Consider the following 26,034-nt stretch of genomic DNA (forward strand, 5'->3'; position numbering starts at 1 on the left):
CAATACTTAATGTTTACAGTGCTCCAGAATATTTAGATTGGCACTTTTTTGTATTGGATGTTTATCTTTATTTTTGCACATTTTAGCAAATAAGCAATACTTTCACTTTTGTTGAAATGTTTACACTGTTGTTACAGAATATTTCGTTTTGCACTTTTTTGTATTGGATGTTTATCTTTATTTTTGTACATTTTAAAGCAAAAAAAGCAATACTTTTACTTTTGAAATGCTTATACTATTGCAGAATATTAAGATTTGCACTGGATGTTGACTTATATTTGCACATTAAAAAGCAAATAAGCTACTTTTAATTTTGTTAAATGTTAAAAGTTTTAAATGTTTACATTGTTACAGAATATTTAGTCATGTTGTTGTCAATGTTGACTGAGTGGCCATACTTCTTTTTTTTTGTAAATAAAAGCCATGCCTTTTGAAAAAACGGGCCTACATTTATTTTTTCATCTTCATTTTGAATAAAAAAATAATCGGCAAAAGGAAAAAATAATCTATAGATTAATCGAAAAAAATCTATAGATTAACCGATTAATCGAAAAAAATAATCTATAGATTAATCGATAGAAAAATAATCGTTAGCTGCAGCCTTATTTAGGAGCAGTAAAACATGAACTCAAAATACCTTAATGTGTGTTCCACGTCTTCAAAGAGAGCAGTTATGATTTTGGTTAACAAAGTGAACGACTAAAAACTAAGAATTTGGGCATTGTTTTCTCTAAACGCATATATTTGTCTAAATATGGCCAAGGACACGCATTATTGTGGGTTTCCTGCAAGTCGTCTTCATCACTACAGAAATCTAATCTGCGGGAGAGAATTCCTTTGCCATTTTCAAGTGTTTTTTTTTTTTTTTTTGAGTAGTCAGCTTGAAGCGTCCCTCTGTCTCAGACCCCCTTGTCGTCATGTGACATGCCTGTGGGCCTGTAATGGTTTTGCTTACTAGTTTCGATGACCCGCCTTGTCTTGCCTCTGATTGGCCAGTCCGTAATGTTTTGCCCTAACCTTAGCCAATTGTGACTCATTATACGAACACTGACCAATCATGGACTTTTTCCGGATGTATGGATGTCCTCATCCATATTTTTTTAGCCTGGATTTGCAGTCCACTTTCTCTCTTTGTAGCTTGTAGCTTTGATGTAAGCTACCTTGCTACATGGGTCTAAAAGAGGCTAAACTACAGGAAAAGCTACTCGTTCATCAAGTAGTTACCAGTAAGTTACCGCCAAACTACTGGAAAATACACTTAAGCTATGTAGCTTAGCTACATGTAGCTTGTTAATGCAAAAATGACAACTGACATTTAAAATTACGATAGAGTACCACTTGGTTATATGAAATAGGAGTCAAATAGCAAAATAAAAGATCAAATGTTTGAACACACTTACTAATGCTCTAATAAATAGTGTAAAGTAGCTAACTAGCTACAAATATGCTGTTAGCTAACCAAACTCCAAGCCTTAACAATATAAAAACAGTATCTTAATAGGTAACACAACACAGTCAGTGTGAATTGAATATGTACACTACTGTTCAAAAGTTTGGGGTCACCCAAACAATTTTGTGGAATAGCCTTCATTTCTAAGAACAAGAATAGACTGTCGAGTTTCAGAGGAAAGTCCTCTTTTTCGGGCCATTTTGAGCGTTTAATTGACCCCACAAATGTGATGCTCCAGAAACTCAATCTGCTCAAAGGAAGGTCAGTTTTGTAGCTTCTGTAACGAGCTAAACTGTTTTCTGATGTGTGAACATGATTGCGCAAGGGTTTTCTAATCACCAATTAGCCTTCTGAGCCAATGAGCAAACACATTGTACCATTAGAACACTGGAGTGATAGTTGCTGGAAATGGGCCTCTATACACCTATGTAGATATTGCACCAAAAACCAGACATTTGCAGCTAGAATAGTCATTTACCACATTAGCAATGTATAGAGTGTATTTCTTTAAAGTTAAGACTAGTTTAAAGTTATCTTCATTGAAAAGTACAGTGCTTTACCTTCAAAAGTAAGGACATTTCAATGTGACCCCAAACTTTTGAACGGTAGTGTAGGTGCAAGCAGACTTTGTGCTTGAAATGCACAACTTATTGTATGGAATTAAACAACAGTGATTAAACATTTACATGACAACTGATATTGTGTACCGGTACTTAATATCTCAGTGCGCTCTAAAAATAATTACCGAATGTGTCGTGTTGTTGTTGCGCTCAGAAGAAGTCACAAAGTACGGCAATCTTTTTCACTTTAATTGCTGCTCTTGTGCTAACAAAGACATATTATTTCTCATACACACGTCTTTTTATCACACACACACACAACACTTCTCATTCTCCTTCAATAATATTATAATATATTTACAAACATTTGCGAACTCTGAACACGATCATTAAGATTAACCCCAACATTCCGTTAACTTACAATAGTTATTTAACAGTTTTGTTTATTTACAATGACATGTTAGCGCTCTCTTGGGCCATGTCCCGAATGACCGAATAGCGTTGCAGTTAATGATAGCATCATCGCGAGTCGTTCAGAAGTTGCACAGTCCATCTTCTCAAAAGTACGTTTCTCTGGTTTATAAGTCAAACGTCCATTAAAAGTAAACTGATGATTGTGAATGATTAGTTCCAGTGTAAACAACGACGTTGATGTTGGGGTTCAGTGGTTGACGTCACAGGAAGAAAACACATTATCTAGTCAACAAGAAGGTGCAGTTGCTCCTTCTGGAGACACTGGCCCTTAGTGTTTTGAAAGAAAATTACAAGTCTGACGCCACCCCCACGGAAGAACTATACATCAAACAAGGTGTTGTCGGGGGGGACGCAAGCTACGCGACGCAAGATGGCACTTCAAGTTGGTTGTATTTTTTCCTGAGAAAATGGAGCCACAGGGTTTACGGGTTGTTTTGTTGTCTACCGCAGCAAAAAGGGAAGTGCGTCCATATCTCTTCTCTTCTCTTTCTTCCCAGTGTAGAAGACATGTTGGATTGAGTCTGGTTTTCCGTGTGAAAAATCAAAACTGTGTTTATTTTAAAGACGCTAGTTTTGATTTGATACCATTTGTGCTTTTTTACCCACCACTCTCCCATATGCAACTGTGATTGGCTATTTCCTCCCACCCACCTACAGACACAATTAAATACGATTGGATGGTCTTTGTCAATGTGTTTGTGTCGTTTTAATTTGTTGACTAAATTGTCGATTAATTTCGTCGTCGTTTTAGTCAACGTAATTTTATTTTCATTTGTCATCGCCCTAATTTCGTCAGAGGAAAATAGCTTGTTGACGATAACGAAGACGAACATTTTTAGTCAACAAAATTAACACTGATCCAGACTAACTGTATATCTTTAAAATGAATTCCTCAGACAGAAAACATTTTGGTATTATGCAGTACTAAGCCTATACGAGTCATATGGAAAGAAGCACAATATAAAAAAATAGGTAAACTAAAAGGCATAAATACTGTTTAGTGTAAACATAAATACTGTTTTATTTGTAAAATATATATATGATTAAAATATATACAGTACAGGCCAAAAGTTTGGACACACCTTCTCATTTCAATGTGTTTTCTTTATTTTCATGACAATTTACATTGTAGATTGTCACTGAAGGCATCGAAACTATGACATCTGTAATATGAAATTTCAGGTGACTACCTCTTGAAACTCATCGAGAGAATGCCAAGGGTGTGCAAAGCAGTAATCAGAGCAAATGGTGGCTATTTTGAAGAAACTAGAATATAAAACAATGTTTTCAGTTATTTCACTTTTTTTTGTTAAGTACATAACTCCACATGTGTTCATTCATAGCTTTGATGCCTTCAGTGACAATCTACAATGTAAATACCGTATTTTCCGCACCTAAAAACCACAATTTTTCTCAAAAGCTGACATTTCTCAAAAGCTGACAGTGCGGCTAATAACCCGGTGCGCCTTATATATGGATTAATATTAATATTTATTTTCATAAAGTTTAGGTCTCGCAACTACAGTAAACAGCCGCCATCTTTTTTCCCCGTAGAAGAGGAAGCGCTTCTTCTTCTACGGTAAGCAACCGCCCCCATTGAAGAGGAAGCGCTTCTTCTTCTACTGTAAGCAACCGCCAAGGTGAGCACCCGCCCCCGTAGAAGAAGAAGCGCGCGGATATTACGTTTCATTTCATTTGTGTGTTTCTGTAAAGACCACAAAATGTCTCCTACTAAGAGACACGCGTACAAGGTTCCACTGACTTTTGATATTCATGTGAACCGCACTGTGGATACAACGGGAACACGTACGGTGAATATTCGCACCACAGGGAATGAGAAGTCGTACTTCACTGTGGTTCTAGCTTGCCATGCTAACGGCCAGAAACTTCCACCCATGGTGATATTCAAAGGGAAGACCTTGCCAAAAGAGAACTTTCCAGCCGGCGTCATCATAAAAGCTAACTCGAAGGGATGGATGGATGAAGAAAAAATGAGCGAAGAGACCGGGTGACTTTTTTCACGCAGCTCCCTGTTGATCTATGACTGCATGCGCGTCCACATCACAGATGGTGTCAAAAAACAAGTGAAGCACACCGAAGAAGAAGAATTCGAGGGATTTGTGGATGAGTAATAACTTCAGAAAGTGAGCTTTAAATGTTTATTTTGTGTGTTGTGTGACACTAACGTATGAGCAACGTTGAGTTATTGATGTTGCTATTGCTCTGCACTATTTTGAGTGTTACTATTTTTGTGATTGCACATTTGCACATTACATTTTGGGAGTGAACAGAGTTGTTAGAACGCTGGTTTGTAATATATTATTAAAGTTTGACTGACCTATCTGACTGTTTTCTTGACATTCCCTTTAGCGTAGCGTAGGTGCGGCTAATAACACGGGGCGGCTAATAGGTAAACAAAGTTTTGAAATATGCCATTCATTGAAGGTGCGGCTTACAACACGGGGCGGCTTATGGTGCGGAAAATACGGTAGTCATAAAAATAAAGAAAACACATTGAGTGAGAAGGTGTGTATAAACTTTTGGACTGTACTGTACATATAATTCAAATATATAATGAATAATGCATGATAAAAATATAAAGTGTATTTGTTGTTCATAACTTTTTCTTAACATTTAACTGAACTAAAATATATATTTAAAAAACAAGTAGAAAGGCACATTCTTATCAGTTTATCCCCTTAACCTTCCAACCACTTCAGGTAATCCACTACTATACATCTTAAATACACTTGTCAAGCTGCAATATGCAAGGGGGCATTTTCTACAACAATGCCAGCTATTTTGGTGGCACTCAATCCAGATGAGTGTTAGCTTTTGAGAGCCGTCATTGACTTAAAAGGACGCCAACGGGAGGACTCTTCTTCTGTTGTGTTGTCTATGTGCGCGCGAGCGTGTGTGCGTGTGTGTGTGTCACTGTGACTCATACAGCATCGCTCCTCGGTACACTGTCACCGCCAATGATGGCTTCATTCTTGAGAGTGTGTGTGGTGAGGGGGCACATATTTGATTGTGTGTGTGTGCCCGCGTGTATTTGAGAGAGACCGTGTTCAAGTGTGTCAACATCATCTATGCTCATACAGGCTGTGGGAACAAAACAAGTGCCTAAAGAAATAACAGGCAGACAAGCAAGAGGGGAAAATAGGACATGAAGTGATTTCCACACTGTCAAGCTGGGCTAAGGTGAGGGCATAAACTACCTTCCCGGACAGGAGAGTCAAGACTTGTATTATTGTACTGTAGAAGGAACACAATAGTCCTCAAATCCTACTGTCCAACCTGGGTTTCACTCATAAGATTGTGCTATAGAATTACAAATAGGTGTAGACAACCACAATCTAACCCTACTGGCATCCTCATTTTGCTTACTGTACTAAAAACCATTCAACCAATAATACAACAGTAATGAGCTTGATTTAAAAATGTTAATTTCATTTAATTCATGCACTTCTTTGTGGTTTAGATAAGTGTTCAATATGCCTTGGAGTAAATTTTGCTCCACAGATACTTTTTTTTTTTTAAGTTTGTCTACAAGATGTTTAGTTTGTGGAGGCGTTGCCAGATTGCAAATGAAACCAGGCACCACCATCTCTAAAAGTATCGTCATTGTTTTCCATAAACCCGTAGTTTCAGCCAGTCACAACATTAGTTACACCTGCACACGCTCCGATCGATTCAAAGCTGCTTTTAAAAAGATTTTACCAGCATGAATGCCACTGTATAGCACACGTCTGTGTTACTATGCGTTTGCCAAGGTTAGATGAAAACTATACTTCATCCTGCCCTTTTGTGTTTCCTCACAGTCTGAGCTAATGCTTTGGCATTGTTTATCAAGAGGATGCGACATTTAAACATGTATAGGTCAGAAAAGATAAAATCCATCATTGGTCCCCTTTAAAATTACACAAAAAATGCTGTAAAGTGTGATCATAATTTGAATAAAACTGCAATCTGTGCTTGGCTCTCACAAAAGGAATGCCTCTAAAATCAGTGGAAATGTGGTAATGTTACTTAAGTCCAGGATTAACAAAAAACATGCATTTTTAATGACTTTTTTTAAACAAAGAATACATTGGAAGTTACGTGAAATTATGAGATTTCAGGATCAACACACACACACCATCACTTTAGTCATAATTTTTGCGCTTAAAAACGTATCTATGAATTCAGCTTTTGACTTCTGTTTTTTTATATTATCATTACTGCTACAAGCAGTGACAAAGTGCATTACAACTGAGCACCACTGCTGCCCATAAGGACCACAGGTGAGAAACATATTTTTGGCCCGCTCGGGGCCCAACAATGGGCCCTATGGTTAAGAAACACTGATAAAGACAATATAAAATTATAGAAATTTGGCCTATGATAGAGATTTAATACTATTGTTAGATCGTTGTAACGCATGTTGATGACACATTCTAGTTGTGTCCCGTAAATTTAAAAGCGACAAGCGAATGACCACGTCCTCAAAGCAATGTAGCGTCCTCACTGCGGCTAATGTCCCTCCAGAGGAAAATACACTTTTAAGTCAGCAATCCTTGCATCCGTGAAAAAAAAATGCTACACAAGACACTAGGATGTAGGCCTCGGCGATATGGCCTAAAAATAAAATCTTTCATTTTTTTCCCGATAAAATCGATATATCGCCCAGGCCTAGTAGGATGGTATCCTAACTGCAAGCTAGAGCTCTTGAATGTAAACAAAGGTGAGCGGATCAATACAAATATCGAATGTAATGATACCAAGTATAGCATCAGCATATGGTTGAGACTAAAAAGGTTAGATCCATATTTACAATCACACAATCTTTTGACGTTTTTGTGATTGTTTACAAACTCAGAAAATAAGTCCCTGAAGAGAGGAGGACTTTAAGGGAACATACGAAGGATTTAAATCAGAGCCAATAGCAGGAAATACTTTAAATATTGAAATTATATTGTTACACAGTCATCCTGTGCTTTTGTCTGATTATAATAATATATAATTTTAATTTTCCTGAGGGAACTCTCCTGAAGGAATCAATAAAGTACTATCTATCTATATATAGATGTAACCAAAAATTAAAATATTCAAATATCACCTATTCCTTGTTAACATTAGTATGTTTTTACACGTGTAGCCAGTCTGACAGATGGACGACAATGAATAAAATGCTATGAAGCAAAAACTGGCCATTTTCAAAGTGGGTTGTGGTAGAGGGGCCACAGCAGCTTGAGGGAAAAAAAGAAACCATTTATTTTAAACCCTCTAATCTAATTTAAGTGATATTTAAATGCAAAATGTATAGAATTCATGCTCCAGATTAAAAACTCTACATGTGCTCAGGCAGTATGAAAGTCAGCAACCATGCATACTGTTCTACACCTTGAAAACCACTCCCTTAGCAAAAACCAAAAGTCCCTAAGTATGTTTTGAATGCTGAATTACATCACCCGACACCTAGATTCTAGTCCTGGCTAATCCCAGCCTCCCAAGACCACCAAGCACTATGTGTGCTGCCACCTGATGGGTCATCTGGGCCTTCAGCTGCCCCATCCACCTGGTCACCGCAGCCAACATGGAAACTGCTCGCCGCCTGCCAGAATGCTATCAGCAAGTGGCATGAGGAAATCGGAGCATGGGGTGAGGGAAGTAGAGATGGAATGTGGCACTCACGGTGGGTGAGTGCCGCTAGCTGTTTCTTTCCCACTCTGCCGAGGTTAGCGCCAACCTGCTCCTGTGGTCTGTGTGTGCTCGTAAACAGGATGCTAACAGTAACATGTAAGCAGTGCGCCATATGTTGCCCTGTTGTTCAGGCCAACATGGAGCGGTCAAGTCGGCACAATGTCACCTTGACAACCGTTTTTGTTTACATGCTTGTACTCACAGCTGGTACAAGGAGCTTCTTTACTTCCTCGACGGCTCTCCTCATCTTAATCTCGGCTCTGGTCTGCGTGTCCTCCACTGTGATCAGGACATGGAGCTCTTCGTTTAGGTGCTCCCAGTTTGGCTTCCCTCTGTTCTGCTCCTCCTAGAATCAAAAGAAGTAAGACGCTGAGTGAACGTGACAGCGGCGGGTGTGTTGTGCAGCACGCCACTGTAGTAACGCAGCAGCACTGCATTAGAGCAAGACATGGTCCTGCGAATAGAGGCGGGATGACAGGAAGTGGTCCTTTAGTCAGCTATTATACTGTTTGCTTTGAAATGACACCCTTCTTTAATAGAACACTCGCTTAACTGAGAAAGAAAGCTATGCCCCGCGGCAATTAACACCCCTAAAAAGCGGACGGGTCGAGATCTGAGAGATGGCTGAGGATTTCTTTATTCTATTTTTGAAACACTAACTTAAATAGTAAAAAAACGCCATCATAATTCACAAATTGTGGTTGACACTGTGCATGTTTGCTTTTTGCTGTGAACAATGCACAAAGGGTGTGTGGGGAGTAGGGCTAGGTATAAAAAATATTAGGATTTTCAGCAACATGGATTTACAAGACATAATATTGATTATTTACCCACCCATGGTAGTCGTGTGTGTGGAGCCCCAGCAACAGCGTCCTGCTGACTGACTGTGCTAACGTTAGCTGTCAACATCAAAAAACATCACTTTTGAAGAAAGGACGTCAGCCATACTCGGGAGGTACTTTTGTTTACATGTTCATCTGCCACACTGAGAAGTGTTAGGTGCACCAGAAAAAACAAACGCACACTTATAACAGTAATCAAATAATGACATAATGATATTACAAAATAATATAAACAAAAAACTAATTCATAGTTCTATTGATAATATAAGACTAAGGTCAACTTTATTAATCTCCAGGGAAAAATGTTACTCATGTGGGTAAAAAAATTAAGTGTTATTGTCATCAACTGTTTATGTATTAATTTAAAAACTATTTTATGCTGTGTTGATAACTGCAATGCACACAATTAGATCCCATGTTATAGTGCTGTTATTCTACAAGCTCATGGTGTTATGTTAGTTTTTAACACTTGCTAAAATGTCTCTAGTTTATTCGGCATAGACAGGAAGACACAATCTTTAGCGTAAAGTGGTCATTGAATGAAGCCCTTGACAGGAGTACCTGTTGCTGTTTGTTTACACTGAAATTACTCAATGCTAATCTACTGATTGTTAGTGACACATTTATGTTTAACTCCCAACCAGCTCAATTCTTCATTAAGTAACTTGCCACTAACATAATTTAACTCAATTCTAATGTTTGACCTTTTACTTTGGCATGTAAAGATGCACCATATTGGACGTATTAGACCCTTTTGGCAATATTGCAAATGGGTGCGCCATAGTCTTCAATGACTCCCTGGTCATTTTTTAAGTACTCAAAATGTTCCCAGACTGCCAACTTCAGCTTTTTTTTGGGTGGGAAGAGATCACTGCTTTATCCGGCTGCCATTTTTAAGCTAATCACCAAAAATGATTCCCGGGCGCGGCCACCGCTGCTGCTCACTGCTCCCCTCACCTCCCAGGGGGTGATCAAGGGTGATGGGTCAAATGCAGAGAGTAATTTCGCCACACCTCGTGTGTGTGTGCGTGTGACAATCATTGGTACTTTAACTTTAATGTAGCATGCTATCCTGTCTCTCGACCAGGCACCGCTGGTATAACTTTGGTTTCGTTCAACACAACCGAACGGGAGAAGTCTCAGGTGTTAAAACTTTGCACCTCTGTCTTGGCATCACAGAATCAATTTGCTAGAACGACTACGCATCAGCTCGCCTCCGACACCAGCTCAGAAGGTGGAAAAAGAAGCGGGTTAACTTAGTCACTCTCGTTCCCTATCGGTGCCATTTTTGTTTTTTTGCAAAACACTCCCAATGACTGTGGAACAACTTCAGCCAATGTCAATTATTTTCTTCACCACTGTGCAGTCGTCCAACTACCTACAAAACATTGTGGCACTGTCCCGCAGCAGGCAGTCCACCTGACATGATTCCAACTGAGACATGGAGCACCAAGGAAGGGAAGCTTGGAGCCAAATGCCACCCACCTGCTTCCTACTTCCAGAGAGAGCGGTTGCCATAGTGCTGCTCTTTACAACAAACACACAGAAAAAAGTTCAATATTCCACTCTCTTTTTCACTTTTTCCACATAGGGGGTGGGAGGAGGAGGAGAGCCTAGTTGCAGGCCATTATTTCACCCTGGCTGTTTACTTATGGGCCATTAGGGGGCACAGACTGAAAGTAGACTGCATTTTCTAGATGGGACGGACAGGCTGGTTTAAATATTTAAAAAAGAAGTAAGTATATGTCTACTCTTCTTCAAATGTACGGTCTTTGCCCCTAAAGCTTACTAAAATATTGAGAGCCTGCGAGTTCTTTTCGGAAGTGTTGCAGCTGAATCGAATATGAACAGAATTGGAGGCCAACCAAGCTTGCGATTACGCACACATAGCAGGCGGTGAATCAGGTCGCTAGTGCCATCTTACAGAAAGAGACCTTTGAAGACAAGTCCATACTGGCTGACTTTAAAGATTCACTATATACAGTATAAGTAGGTCCTAAAAAAAGTTTTTAAATTGGAATACCCCAAATTAAATTTTCAAACATTTTCAGGTAACTTGCACATTTATGATTATTATAAGACTGTAATATATAGGAATTTAAAATACAAAAAGTTAAAGCATCTTTTTTTTGTTATGCATTAAAAAAAGACGACTTTTAGTCACTTAGCTATTTACATGAGCACTTGTTAAAATTCAGATTTTATGTATTTATTTTTTCCAGTGTGTGGAAGCATTCTTACAGTTAGGTTGCAGGTGTTCTGTCATGTGCAAGCCAATAAATAACAGCATAGAATTCACTAGTCCATGCTATTATAAGTGAAGGTTAGTTCCTACAATGGATTTTAGACTATGTGTCCAACACAGTGGCATGTGGCACAGAATGGAAAGGTGCAACAGTTCAACTTTGAACAATCCTAGTCTCTTTTGAGCCAAGGAGCTGCTCTGAATTGAAGTGAAATGTCAACGGACTAAACAGGTGCAGTATATAGAACTTCAGCGTATATGGATGGACACAACAAACGAGGCAAGCTGCAGAGGATAAAATACATTTGCAGACAAATAAAAAAACAAAACCCTTGGAAAACTTTCTTTTTTAATAAAACACACATTTTCTTTGTAGTTTTTTCTATCCACCATGTGTATTCAACAACTTTGTTTTCTTTCTTTCACAGGTCTATTTATTGAACTCCAAAATATACAATAGCCTCCAAACCCTTTTATACACTCCAAAATAACCCTGCAGACACCCACATAGTCACTCAGCTGACTATCTCACCTTGTACAAATGCTAGGATACGAGCATACATGTCCCAGAGAAAATTTGTTAATAAATTATTTCACAACATATTTATGCGGCTTGTAGTCCGGTTTGGCTAATGGACTTTTATTTTAATTGAGTATGTGCGGCTTATACCCCGTGCGCTCTACAGTCTGAAAAAATGGTAAATGCACAATGACAGCAAACTTATTTTTGAAAACAATTTTGCATACTCTATGGAATAAATTCAGTGAAATCGAAGATAATGCTAAATTGGGTGCACGACTTAGCGTGACCAACAAAGACACTACTAACTTGCAGTCTAAAAAAGGCCCTTTGCAAATAGTATTTTTGGACAAACTATTAAAATGACTGCTTACTGCATAGTACATAAATGGCTGTGCTGCCCGGCACAAAATGGCTGCGGTGCGAGGCACACAATGGGTGGAGGAATCGTTCGTACACTGCGACAATATTCGTACAACGAAGCATTTAATTTAAAAAAAATCTGGTATGTGGTTCGTAAATCGAAACATTTGTACAATGAGGAGTTTGTAAAGCGAGGTTCCATTTTTTGTTCGCTACTACTTTTATTTTAGGGTTGTATTTTTTCTACAATGTGCTGCCATCTATATCTGTTTTGCAAAAAGTTTTTGTCAATGTTTCAATATTGTTAGTTATATTATTACTGTAATATGTATACAAAAAGTATTGTACACATATTTTATTGCGTTATGTTAGCCAGCTAGCTTGATTTACCTTCTAGCTGTTTATAACTTGATAAATAAAGAGAAAATTAAATTAAAAACTACCAAGCGTGCGATGCCTCCTCCCTCAAGGGCGCTCCTGAAGACATGACAAGATTCAACGACAACAAACAACAGCCATCAAATACAAGAGAAAGAGAAGAGAAGCAGGAGAAGTTGTGTTAGCAAAAGCGAGCGCTCTCTAAGGGATTTCTGTGCAAACCGTCCTGTCGAAACAAATGTGTCACAGAGAAAGGTTGCGAGAGGCATTTGATCAGTGTTAAGTGCAATCCCGGGACAGGTTATTATCCTTTAATATGTCCTGTCTTCTCCTATTTAATGCGGAATCGACACACTGGCACGCAGATGGATTTAGCCATTTTACCACAAAACTAACGTCCTGATCACTTAATTAAGCGAACTAGACAGTCTTAAATATAAGCACAAAAATACTTTTTCGCAGGCTGGCAATGCTACATGTTCCACATCCTTTCCCTTGCTGTAAGGTACTTTGGTTCATAGTCGTATGGAAAAACGTTTAACTTTAAAATGTGCTCAATGTGACACTATCACAAAGGGGAACTGCACTTTGTTTTTTTTTAAATGTCGCATATCATTCACAATTCTTATGTAAGACAAGCTAAAATCAGTTTTTTCTGTTTTTATGCATTCAACCTGTTAAATAAATGCGAGCAAAAGTATGCTTACAATGGAGCCAATTGGAGTCGCTCTATTCTGCCTATAAAGCAAACACTTCCATCAAGGTTGTATATACACGTATACACACTAAGTATATATGTAATGTAGTAACAGGCACATTTATAATAACATGTAATATTTACGCATTTTAAGCATATGGCGGCACATTGATTTCACAGACTAATTAAAAATGTTAACTTTTTCCTTTAACAACATCACTGATTACTACCCACTGCAGACTTCATGAGAACCAACAAATATAATTCAACATCACTTACTGTACAATGTCTGCTCTACTGGGAAGATGATTGTCAGAATGTTTGTATATCCTTTTTGGATGAAGAATTAATTATAATCCTCGCAAATAAAAAAGGGGTTGAAACCAAGCGTCATTCTTGTCTTTCTTGCCATCTCTGGGTCCAAGTTTGCTGTCTTAGTTGACCAACTGGTCTGATAATGTTCTTATCGATCCACAATCCAGGTGAGAGGCATTGTTTATGATCTACAATAAACTTTTACAAGCGCTGAGGCAAGAAGCAGCTCACCAGCTGATGAGGTCAATATTGCAGCATAAACGAGTTAGCTTTTGGTGATCACGGCGCCGCTAAAAATAGATTGTCTGCATTAGCACTTATAATAACAACATTGCTAATATTTGGTTAAAATTCAGGTCACAAAATGCCGATGGAGTATTGTTGTTGCTTTTAGGATGGTTAGTTAGAGCGCTTTATGGGAAAAATAGAGGACCTCCGATTGACTCCATACTAAGCAGACTTTTATTTACGATTTAGAATGCGTTAAAAAAGAAAAATACATGTGTTCTTGTCTCTCATAAAGATTGTTAATTATAAGCAAAATTAAAAAAAAAAAAGTGCAGTTCCCCTTTTAAAAAAAAAGGGATAATATTCCACCACACTAGTTCTTGGCGGTTTATAAGTGAGGACAGTCCAATCCCATTCAATCATAACAGACTTTGATCTGCAAAAAAGAAAAAAGAAAATAAAAAAAAAACAATAAAGAAAAGCAATTGCACCATCTCGACTCATGCGCATAACCGCATTTCGCCCTTCACCTTCATCCTTCCTTCCCATTTTCTACCCGAGCTGCTTTTTTCTTCTACTCGCCATTGTTCTCTACTTGCCAAGTGATTCACTGTGCCTTTCTTCTCTCTCTCTCTCTCTCTCTCATGGCCGTGCAAGCTTCAGTGAGCCCGCTTGCCGCCGCCGTCAGCCAGTGCGGCCCAGGAGCAACCAGCTGAATTATTGAGAGCATAAAAACGCTGCCGCTAATGGATCCTGAATAAACACGCCGGCTAAAGCTGCTGCCGTGGCTTCTTCCACCCGCCATGGGGTATAAAGCGAGAGAATAAAGGGTGGTTGAGGATGCAGATATAGGGGATGAGGGTGGGGCGGTGAGTTGTAATTATGCAACAGCAGGGTTAGCGAAAAGATATGGAAGCGCTGTGAACTAACCTGAAAGAGGCTTGTGGTTTAACAGACTTGCAGATCACTGAATGTTTCAAAGCCACTCTAGTCAAGGTACAACATAGCAAACCCATTTTATTTATTTATCTAAACACCACTTCAGTCTAGACCAGTGTTTCTCAAACAGTGGTCTACCAGAAACCCTTAGTGCTCATGGTACAAGTCTTGGAGGGAATTCCAGAGTAACTCAATACAATCTCAATGCCTTTGAATATTCTCATTCATCAGGACTGTGTAGATTGTCTTAGAAGACGTAAAGAAGAATTGATGCAGCCTGCTCGGACGAGAGACGAAACGCCTAAGACAATCCGAAAAGTTTGAAAAAAAATCGTAATGTCTTGCATCGCTAATGATAATATAGCAGCATTTTAGCATTGATCATGCTAAAATCATTGTAAAATATTTAAGTCATCAGTAAGCGTGTGATTATATGAGATTATTGGACATTCAACAGCATTGTTATCAACAAAGGAGGAACGGTTGACCAAATTTCTGTGATTCACTATACGAAACATTTTACACTACACACCAAATCTGATTTTTTTTCCCCTCATGTGACAGGGATCTGATTTGTTGGCCAGTCTAAACGCTCCAAAGGTGTGGGATCATTTTGATGTTGTTTTGCGGTTTACTACTTGGCTTATTGACCAGAGTTGTATGTTTCATATTTCTTTTCATATTATTACCTTTTTGTCCACAAAAAAACCCAATAACTTATGATTGCAATACTTTGCTATTTTTGGATTGTGAAAAATCAATTCTGTAACTTTTTCTAAAAAAGAAAAAATAGGACTTTGTATAGTCTTTACTTTTTGGACTTTTTTTTGTTTTTGTTTTGTTTTTTATAGCATGCAAATAATTTGTACCTTTTTAGTTAGGATTTTTACTTTTCTGTTAATTGTTCTTTTATGGCTATTGTTTCACCCTAAATTAGCAAAACTAGTATTTAATGATATTAATGTGGAGGTGTTGTTTAATTTTAGATGTGGTGTTATTGTCATGTTTGAATATGTGTGTATTCTCTTTTGCCTTAATGCTTAATGCTGTGCGTGTATCAAAGGGTATTTCTTAAATGTTACACCACAGGAAGAACAGTTATTACTAATGATCAGCTAATGGGGATCTTTAGCATTTTTTTTTAATTTGCAGGTCAATTGTAGTGACTATTCTAATCCAGCAGATGGCAAATGACCATTATGAAACAAAAAGTATCAGTGCAGTATTGTTGTGTGGTTATGTTAAATCTGCTAAATTGCATTGTACAAATTTCTAGATCCCGAATATAAAACTTGTGTTATAGGAAAAAACACTTGTTTATAGGGGTCCCAGAAAAAAAAATTGCGATTCTGAATCAGTTCAAAATGTTCAAAAATGTATTTACTAAACAAACAAAACATTTTTACATTAGCAAAGAGGAGCTTTTGTTACTGATTTTGAAAAAGTTTCATTATAATTTATAAACCAACTAATATGTTGCGAGAAACAATTTGAACAGATAATCTGGTGCTTCGAAACAGTTAACAATAATCTTGTTCAATAAACCTCAACGGTGTGATCTGTACAAATGTCACATGACTATCATGATCTTTTAAAATAGTAAGATACTGAAGGGCAAAAGACAAATCATGTAATTTGAGAAGACGGGAACCTGGCGTGCACTTGGGACCAACGTGTGGATCTAATTGTGAAGAGCGAGCAGAGTGTCCTTATTCTCTTCTCTTCTAATGAACACACTCCATAGGAAAGAGACAGAGAGAGAGAGAGAGAGAAAAAGAGAGAGAGAAATTAAAATAAGAATGGAAGGGTTTCATAAAAAAAGAACAAGAAAAAAAAATGTTGGCCCTGCAGCCAACAGGCAGCTTCTAAGATTATGACTCAGCCGAAAGTGTGCTTGTCTGCACGCACGAAATGTTTGTGTAACGATGCACCGTGTGGGCATTGTGTGTGTGCGCGCACACGCGTGTGTGTGTTTGAGACAAAGAGTGTGCAGATAAATTGTCTTCCCACAATGAAAGGGATAAAATACATTTTCTCTGACTTATGCAAATGTAATACAATAAAGCATCACTGGAGGACAGCTAGGATGTGCAGGCGAAAAAGAAAGACAAAGATAAGATGAAGAGGAAGAAGTGGTCCAGAATGGACATGTTGGATCTTAGCGTGGTATTTATTAATCCTAAGGGTACCATTTTTTAAATATTGTCACATATACAAAAATTAACCCGTTAAGATGCAGTGCTTGGAACAATTCCACAAGATGCCGATAACTACACTTGAAGTGGTCAGCACCTGGCAGCTTTATATAGCTCTACATGCACTATAAAACTCAGTGATTGGTGTGAAAAGTTTTGTGTGTTAGACTTCGACTTTGCTGACTGAGCAGTTTGCTCTTTACTACTATTACAACATTGGTTCTGTTGCTGACCGTTTGGTCAAAGAGAGCTAAATTGACCTTCTTCCTCAAGCGCGCCAAATAATTAAAAGTAAAAACTAATTCTTCTAAATAACACCACGTCCTCTTTGCAGTTTAGGTAAAGTATGATAAAAACATTTATTGATAACCGTGCTAAAACTCCCTCCTTAAGACTCCTTAAAATTAAAAAAAAAAAAGTCATTGATAACTTCACTTTGATCAACTCACGGATGACTGGGGCCAGCTCACGAGCTTAAATGCTAACATGAAAACAAGAGCCATGACTGTCTTTCCCCATTGAGAAACCACATACCCCAATCTTAACTTTTATGAACACATTGCCTTCTGAGAAACTAAGATATTCAATCGTGCACATTGAACCTGCAAGCTGTGCTCTCTTAAAACAAATGATCGTTCTATACTGATACTAATACGAGAGGCGGAAGTGTTTTTACGGTGCGTTCAAAGACCTGTGAACAGGGTAAGATGCCTTAATGCCTGCCAAGGATAAACAACAACAGTAATAATATATTCTATTTGTTACGCACTTCTCATTTAAATAAACCTTAGAAGTGCTACGGTACAAACCAATATTTAAAACAATAAAAGCTTAACCATTAAAACATAAATACTAAGACTGAGTGAAGCAAAAGAAACAACACGCAAAATTATAAGTTTTCTAACAATGTGTCTATTTTAGTTTAAAAAAAACTTACTTTGTGAAAAGATTTCAGTGTGTGTACATATACTTTTTGAGCACATTTTAAAATACTGTCATAAAAATGGTAAACGTAATCATTTTGGTCACGATATCCGTGATATGAATTTTTTATATCGTTACATCCCCAATGTATATAAACAAAAAAGCTACAATTAAGAGTACCGTCTTTTTCGGACCATAGGGCGCACCGGATTAAAAGGCGCACTGCCGATGAGTAGGGTTGGGTATCGAGTATCGATTGGAACCGGGACTAACTTTCCGATTCTCCCGGAATCGTTCAAAAGTTTAAATTTCGATTCCTAGTTTCGATACCCAGTCCGCCGACCGGAAAAAAAGAATAAGTCCGCCGACCGGAAGAAGAAGCCGCTGAACACCAACGAAGAAGAGCCCACCGCCGGAAGTGTTAGAATAGCCGAGCCTATGTAGCCGAGCGAGTCAGTCAAGCATGGATAGCGGGCGTCGGCGGTCGAAAGTGTGGCTTTATTTTACTAAAAAAAATGAAATATGGGCGAAATATAACACGTGCGACAGGACTGTTTCGTGCTTAGGAGGGTGCACGTCGAACATGATTAAGCACCTCCGAGTTCATGAAGTACAAATATATGCATGTCCCGTCTTCGACGCGCTGCGCCGACCGTCCTCCTCCTGCTGTCAGATCTCGCTTTCTCCTATTTATGCCTTCAAGCTTCTTCCACACTCAGCGAACGTGTATTTTCCACAGCAGGAGACACTATCTGTCCAGAACGCTCACGCATCCTGCCTGAGAAGGCGGATATGGTAATTTTCCTAAACAAGAACTGTCTCTGGTTTTATACTGTACCTGCCGCTAATCTGGACTGGGCTTTGCAAGTTGTTTCTTATTGTTTATTTGCTTTTCTGCACCAGGTTAGCCCATCAGTGGGAACACGGTAACATTTTTAAGTACCTGCAGCATCATACACTTGTGTGTGTAAATGTGTTTTCATGAGGTTTCCTGCAGCATCATACACTTATGTGTAAATGTGTTTTCATGAGGTTTTCAAAAATAAAGCTCTCTTGAGGAAAGTGTACCCCTGGGAAAATGTATTTATAATATTTATATTAAAGTTCATAGATTTGATATTTATATTCTAGTTGAAAACAGCCCTGTGAGGAATTTATAGTAAAGTTCATAAAAAGTTAATAGAATTAAAATTGATGGAGAATGTCAGACTATTTCATTCAGAAAGACTGTATGTAGGTTAGCTAGCTCATTTAAAATATCCTAAACTTTTTTTTGACCCTGCCTCTTAAAAGAATCGGAACCGAGAATCGCCAGGAATCGGAATCGAAACAAAGAATCGGAATCGGAATCGTTCAAATTCAAACGATACCCAACCATACCGATGAGCGGATCTATTCAGGTCTATTTTCATACAAAAGGTGCATCGGATTATAAGGCACATTAAAGGGGTCAGATTATGATTTTTTTCTACATTTAAAACACTTCCTTGTCGACAACATAACATGCAATGGTGGTTCTTTGGTCAAAGTGTTGCATAAATTATGTTTTACAGATCATCTTCAAGTCGCTTCAGGATGCACCGTTTTGTGGACTGTCTTATTTACGTGGCTTCACTTCAACAGCGTCTTCTCCCCGCCATCTTTGTTGTAGCGGTGTAGCGTGCAAGGACGGGAGTGGAAGAAGTGTCAAAAGATGGAGCTAACTGTTTTAATGACATTCAGACTTCCCTTAAATCAACAACCGAGCAGCATCTCCTCATTCGTGGCTCACTAGTGCAACAACAACGCCGGAAATGTGTCCCGTGCAAAATCGTCCGGGCGGAACTCTTTAATAACAAAAGTTCTGTGGGTGAATTATGTAAACCCACAGAATCCACTTTATATTAAAAATTGCAACAGTGGAGGATGTATGCCCCATAACAAGAAGATGGAGAAAAAGAAGAAGCTTACTGATTACGGCGTCGGTGCAGATGGCGGACGCGCGCAATTTTTCAGGACTTGTGCAGATCCCAAATACACATCAGCAGGTACCAGGAGGTAAGAAAAGTAGGTTTTGCATAATATTGTGTAATGTTCTATATTCTAAATGGAACATTTCAAGTTTTGGTTTTGTTTACTGGCATCATCTTGCAGTCTACACGTATCTCTTGTGTAACTGCCATTTACTAGTAACACTTACCATTACACCATGTACCAAATGAAATAGCTTCGAGGTCGGTAAGCACAACCAGAATTGTTCCGTACATTAGGCGCACGAGGTTATAAGGCGCACTGTTGATTTTTGAGAAAATTAAAGGATTTTAAGTGCGCCTTATAAGGTAAAATAGGGTATTTTGTATTTCATCTTCTACTCTGAGATTGCAAAAAATGTTTTTGTCTACTTTGGCATAGATTACTTCTGATGAACATTTGTCCTTATGAAAAAAATCTAAAAAACTAAATCCCTCCAAATGTTTAACTCTGACAAAACAAAAATGCCCACTGCAGAGGACGCTGAAAAGCAACAACAGTACAGTCAAGCCCTAGAGTACGAACAGAACACATGCAAACTAAGGTTATGTTCACAATGTAGGGTAATATTTGGATTTTTTGCTCAAAATCTGACCTTTTGATGTAGTTGTTCACATTACGGAAAAAATGTGAACAGAGGATGTGTCGTTGAGCAGCATATCATCACACGCACTGCAGTTTGTTTACAAAATAAAACAAGGCTTTGATTCTCAAGATTGATCAAACTGTCATCAGACAGCAATGTGTTTCTATAAGCTTTGATTGGGATATGTCATTTCTTAATGTCTCTTGTATTCATATTAGCAATTAAGCTAGCTACCGAGCTAATGCTCACCGGTCCGTGAGTTTATCAAAGTGTCAATCACAGTTTGATCATTTTAATTCAAAACGGTAATACTAACCGTTGGGAGTTTTACACCAGTTTATCATGAATACCATTTATCATTACATCCCTGGTTAAATGCGATCCAAGCATTAAGACTGCACTTGTATAGGATAGATACCGGATTAATGATCACATATAAAAGAGGCCTGGTTCGGATTTCTTTTTAAATGTGTCGGAATTGTATTGTTCACACTGGCATTAAAAAAAATCAGACATGGGCAAAAAAAACATTGTAAACGTGGACTAAATTAATGAAATCCCAATTGCATTTAAAAAAAACTTTGAAAAGAACACTTAAAAATTATCAAAACAAATATGCAAGTAAAAAAAAAAGAGGACGAGTCTCCTGCACGAAAATAATCTCTAGGTTTCATGCTAAAAATATAATATTACGCGGTTTTTACTTGAGCATTTTACTCACAAGACTTCAATATAGCCATGAAGTCTACTTGCAGCGAATAAAGAAGGCAGGGGAAAAAAGCATTGTGTCTACCATTGGAATGTCGGGACATAAACACACATGGCATTAGCCTTTTATGCCTCCAACCTCAGCTCAATGACTCCAGAAATAGAGGCTGCCCATGGCCTTGGCCGTCTGCCGTCCTGCTTTGCTACTGCTTTCCGTACTTTCCACTGCACAGCCTTTTGCAACAGATCACATGTCAATGTCCAGCCGCCATGTGACACAATCTTTTGTTGCGACAAGGGTCACGGGAGAGTGGTTTTTAATCTCTGCGTCAGAAACTAAGAAATATTGACCTTAAACGTCTTTGCAGAGCAATAATTAATGTAACACCAAAATGTTTTTTTATTTGCACCGAGCCGTGACTCGGGTGCGCCGAGGGAGCACACTTTCAAAAAATAATGAGGGGTAAAATACACTGATATATGCTTACCTTCTTTTTGTCTCGCATGGAGCTCTTGCCTCGCACCATGATTTTACATCCCGTCTCTGCTTCCAACTGTTTGGCCGTGAGTCCCCGAGGGCCCAGGATTCTACCCACAAAGTTATACTGCCAACAGAAAAAAAAGTGCAAAATGTTATGAAAAATACTCCATTTTATATTGCTGAATATTTTACACACACAAACAAGACAAGAAATAACACGAGGCGCACTACTTGGCTTTAACCAGCAGGGGTGCTGTAGATTCACTCGAAAATTAGTTTGCTGTCTAAAGAGACATTACGTTGTCAGCTTGATCCACTTATGGCACAACATATGCATGGAAACAGGGGTTTAGAACATTGATGAAAAATTAAGAGCAATAATTAAAGATTGGCCAAACCGTAGTGACGCATTGATGCATTATGAAACACAAGGAGTGATACTGTGTCCCTTGATGTGTGTCACATTTTAAATAAAAACACATTACTGATACAACTGCTGTGTTAATTGACTTTGAAGCGCATGTTTTATCAGAAAGCACTTATTCGGCTCACAAGGGACTACTTGTACTAAATGAAGTCAGGATAGTGGCATACCGCATTTGCCATTGGTTTATCTTTTTATTATCAATTTATATCAGGAGTGTCCAAAGTGTGTCCTACAGCTAATTTTTTTATCGGCCTGGTACGCATTCTATACATTCTTAGAACGTAGCAATGATTAATATGTGTACACATTTCCAACAAGATTTGAAAAGTGTTTGACTTTGCTAAGGCCCTCAAATAGGTTTTATCTGGCACAATACTCATATTAGTAAACAACCGTAATAATATTCCTATGACACTAATTTTCTTACCTATAACACAAAGCTAAGCTGTTGCTCTCTTGTTCAGATAGTTTGACATATATTGATGTTCCTTCAGTTAATTGGTTTTGGTATCTTTAATCCACAATATGTAACAAAGTGGGTGCCCACATACTTCAATTTTGTTTGTATGAGGCCCTCGCTAGAAAACGTGTCAACACATCTGGTATAAATAGAACCAAGAAAAATTAGAATTTTGTGTGAGAACACAAAAAAGGTAAATGTTATTTTCCTGTTTACTATTTGGCTCGTTGACCAGAGTTGCACGTTTCATATTCCTTTCTGCGCAGCTATTCATTTGGGAAAAAAATATAATATAAAAATAAGCCGCAACTTTTTTCCCCAGACTTTGAACCCCGCGGCTAAAACAAAAGGGCAGCTAATCTATGGAATTTTCTTCGCGAGCTGCTAAATTATGGGATGGCTTAAACCAGGGGTCGGCAACCCAAAATGTTGAAAGAGCCATATTGGACCAAAAATACACAAGAAAATCTGTCTGGAGCCGCAAAAAATTAAAAGCCTTTTATAAGTGATACAATGAAGTCAAAACATGATATAAGTGTCTATATTAGCCTACTATCAAAATGACTGTGTCGCAGGCTGACACAAATCTTCGTTGACAGAAATGTTGAAATGTAATTTTTATTCGACACATTTTTACAACATTGGAAATCATTAGTAAAATGGAGATTTCTCAGAGGGTGAGATAACTCCTGGAAATTACTGGCTTAGAATGGTCAAAGGTATAGATGTGTGTATTAAGGCTGCAGCTAACGATTATTTTTCTATCGATTAATCTATAGATTATTTTTTCGATTAATCGGTTAATCTATAGATTATTTTTCCGATTAATCTATAGATTATTTTTCCTTTTACCGATTATTTTTTTTATTCAAAATGAAGATGAAAAAATAAATGTAGGCCCGTTTTTTCAAAAGGCATGGCTTTTATTTACAAAAAAAAAGAAGTATGGCCACTCAGTCAACATTGACAACAACATGACTAAATATTCTGTAACAATGTAAACATTTAAAACTTTTAACATTTAACAAAATTAAAAGTAGCTTATTTGCTTTTTAATGTGCAAATATAAAAGTCAACATCCAGTGCAAATCTTAATATTCTGCAATAGTATAAGCATTTCAAAAGTAAAAGTATTGCTTATTTTGCTTTAAAATGTGCAAAAATAAAGATAAACATCCAATACAAAAAAGTGCAAAACGAAATATTCTGTAACAACAGTGTAAACATTTCAACAAAAGTGAAAGTATTGCTTATTTGCTAAAATGTGCAAAAATAAAGATAAACATCCAATACAAAAAAGTGCCAATCTAAATATTCTGGAGCACTGTAAACATTAAGTATTGCTTTTAAAATGTGCAAAATAAACATCCAGTCCAACACCGTACACAATAACCAATTCTACTCATTCCAGTGAGTGTCTAACAGTTGTAATGAAGAAAGGTTAGCATGTGTACATGTTTGGTTCTTTTCTGGTTTACAATATTCCCAGCAGCTGAAAATAGGCGCTCAGAAGGGGTCGATGTGGCTGGAACGAGAGGTAATTAGCCTTCACCTCAAGCCAGGACTGCGAGTGAGCTGAGCTGCAGTTTATATTTCTAGAAGGTCAACGGGCTCATAGTGATGTTACTAGTAGTTGACTGGGAGGTGTTTATTATCATTTGGGGAGAGTCCGCTGCCTGATGCTCACCTGCTGAACACCTATCTGCTCCACGCTGAAGCGCTGACTACATGCGCTCTGAATACACACTGCTGATTGGCTGATAATGCTTCGTGTGTACCAATCAGATGGTTGTGTGGGTGGGACAATGCTGCGTGTGTACCAATCAGATGGTTGTGTGGGTGGGACAATGCTGCGTGCTGAGACAGACGCAGAGGAGCGAAGCAGCTTGTTAAGAGTTTAGCAGCTAAAGTTAGCTTTAGCTTAGAAACTCGTTCGGTACACCCCCGTGCCGAACCGAAAGCCCCGTACCGAAACGGTTCAATACAAAACAGGTACCGTTACACCCCTAGCAGATACAAATGACACAGTCATGTTTTTGTGTAATGATGACAACGTATGCTCGCGCGGACGATTGACTAGTTGATGGTTTTCTTTTCAAATGTTCGTTCATAGCCGTTGTGCTGCTATGATAGGCCATTTCCGCTCGACACAGTGTGCATACAACAACATTATTAGGCCGTTTATTGAAATACTCCCACACTTTTGACCACTTTTGGCATGCTTTTCCCCCTCGCTCGCACCGCTCGCATCGTCTGCTTTGATCGTCTGCTTTGCGGTCCGCCATGACGGTAGTGTGACGTAAATATGCGACGCGTCGACGCACAAAAACGGCGTCGACGTATTTACGTAACCGATGACGTCGACTACGTCGACGCGTCGTTTCAGCCTTAGTGTGTATCCAAGTTAAAAGGAAATGGCGGGCTGTCTCCTTCTAATGGATTTATTACAATCTTTGCAACCTGGGTCACGTTTGCTGTGCTCTGGAACAACATGGCACACAAACAACTATCAGAAATGCAGGCAATATTACATACAGATAATATGTCATGAGAAATGCAGATATAAATTAAATACACAGAAGACATAGGAAATTAAATGAGCTCAAATATACCTACAAATGAGGCATAATGATGCAATACGTACATAAAGCTAGCCTAAAGTTCACCTTTGTGCATTAACACACAGCATAAAAAGTTTGGTTGACAAAATGAGACAAAGAATGAGTGGTATAAAATATGTCTTTTCTGGCATAGTTGGAGAAAGTTATACATGTAAACAAACTATGGTGAGTTCAAGGGCCGCCAAAATTAGTAGGACAAAACAGGGCTCGCCAAATACTCTCATCAGAGAATCATGCTTAATATAAACAGTGGGATTTCTAACAGTTAGGGAGGTTTGTGTCATGTTGTCCTCCTACAGAAACCATATTAAAACAAAAATATATTTTTCCCCCCATCTTTTTCTATTTTCATACATTTTTTAAAAAGCTTGAGGGAGCCACTAGGGCGGCACTAAAGAGCCACAGGTTGCAGACCCCGGCTTAAGCAAATTAATCAAACAATGAAGAGGATGAACCACTTTAAGAAACTGTTCAAACTCCAAAGTGTCTACAAAGTACAAGGAAGAAGAATCCTAACAAACATCTTGAACCTTATCAAAAAAGAGAAAATAAATTTAAAAAAATAAATACATAATAAAACAATTAACACTAAATTGGCCCTAGTGTTTGAATGTGAGTGTGACTGTTGTCTGTCTATCTGTGTTGGCCCTGTGATGAGGTGGCGACTTGGGTGTACCCCGCCTTCCGCCCGAATGCAGCTGAGATAGGCTCCAGCACCCCCCGCGACCCCAAAAGGGACAAGCGGTAAAAAATGGATAATTGGAAAAAATAATTATAATAATAATAATTTTACTGCTGTGTTACAGGCACCGTTTGGAAATGATTAAGGTATGTAAAAAAACATTTACAGAATATGTTTATGTAAATATTTCATTTCACACCATACCAGGATATATCTGTGGCTCATAGTCTGGTGCAGCCAGTATATG

General features: G+C 38.2%; 1 protein-coding gene across 6 annotated transcripts in view; it reads right to left on the reverse strand.

The window, feature by feature from the left end:
- Positions 1-26,034, reverse strand: part of qkia (QKI, KH domain containing, RNA binding a) — a 131,079-nt gene that overhangs the window by 42,320 nt on the left and 62,725 nt on the right. For all 6 annotated transcript variants that reach the window (XM_062041469.1, XM_062041470.1, XM_062041466.1 and 3 more), the window contains exons 3-4: positions 21,605-21,721; positions 8,369-8,512 (exon numbers count right to left, since the gene is read on the reverse strand). In XM_062041469.1, the coding sequence (XP_061897453.1) occupies positions 8,369-8,512; positions 21,605-21,721 (261 nt within the window). The remainder of the gene's footprint in view (positions 1-8,368; positions 8,513-21,604; positions 21,722-26,034) is intronic.

Source organism: Entelurus aequoreus, linkage group LG03 (genome assembly GCF_033978785.1).
Source record: "Entelurus aequoreus isolate RoL-2023_Sb linkage group LG03, RoL_Eaeq_v1.1, whole genome shotgun sequence".
In the NCBI taxonomy this organism is placed as follows: domain Eukaryota; kingdom Metazoa; phylum Chordata; class Actinopteri; order Syngnathiformes; family Syngnathidae; genus Entelurus; species Entelurus aequoreus.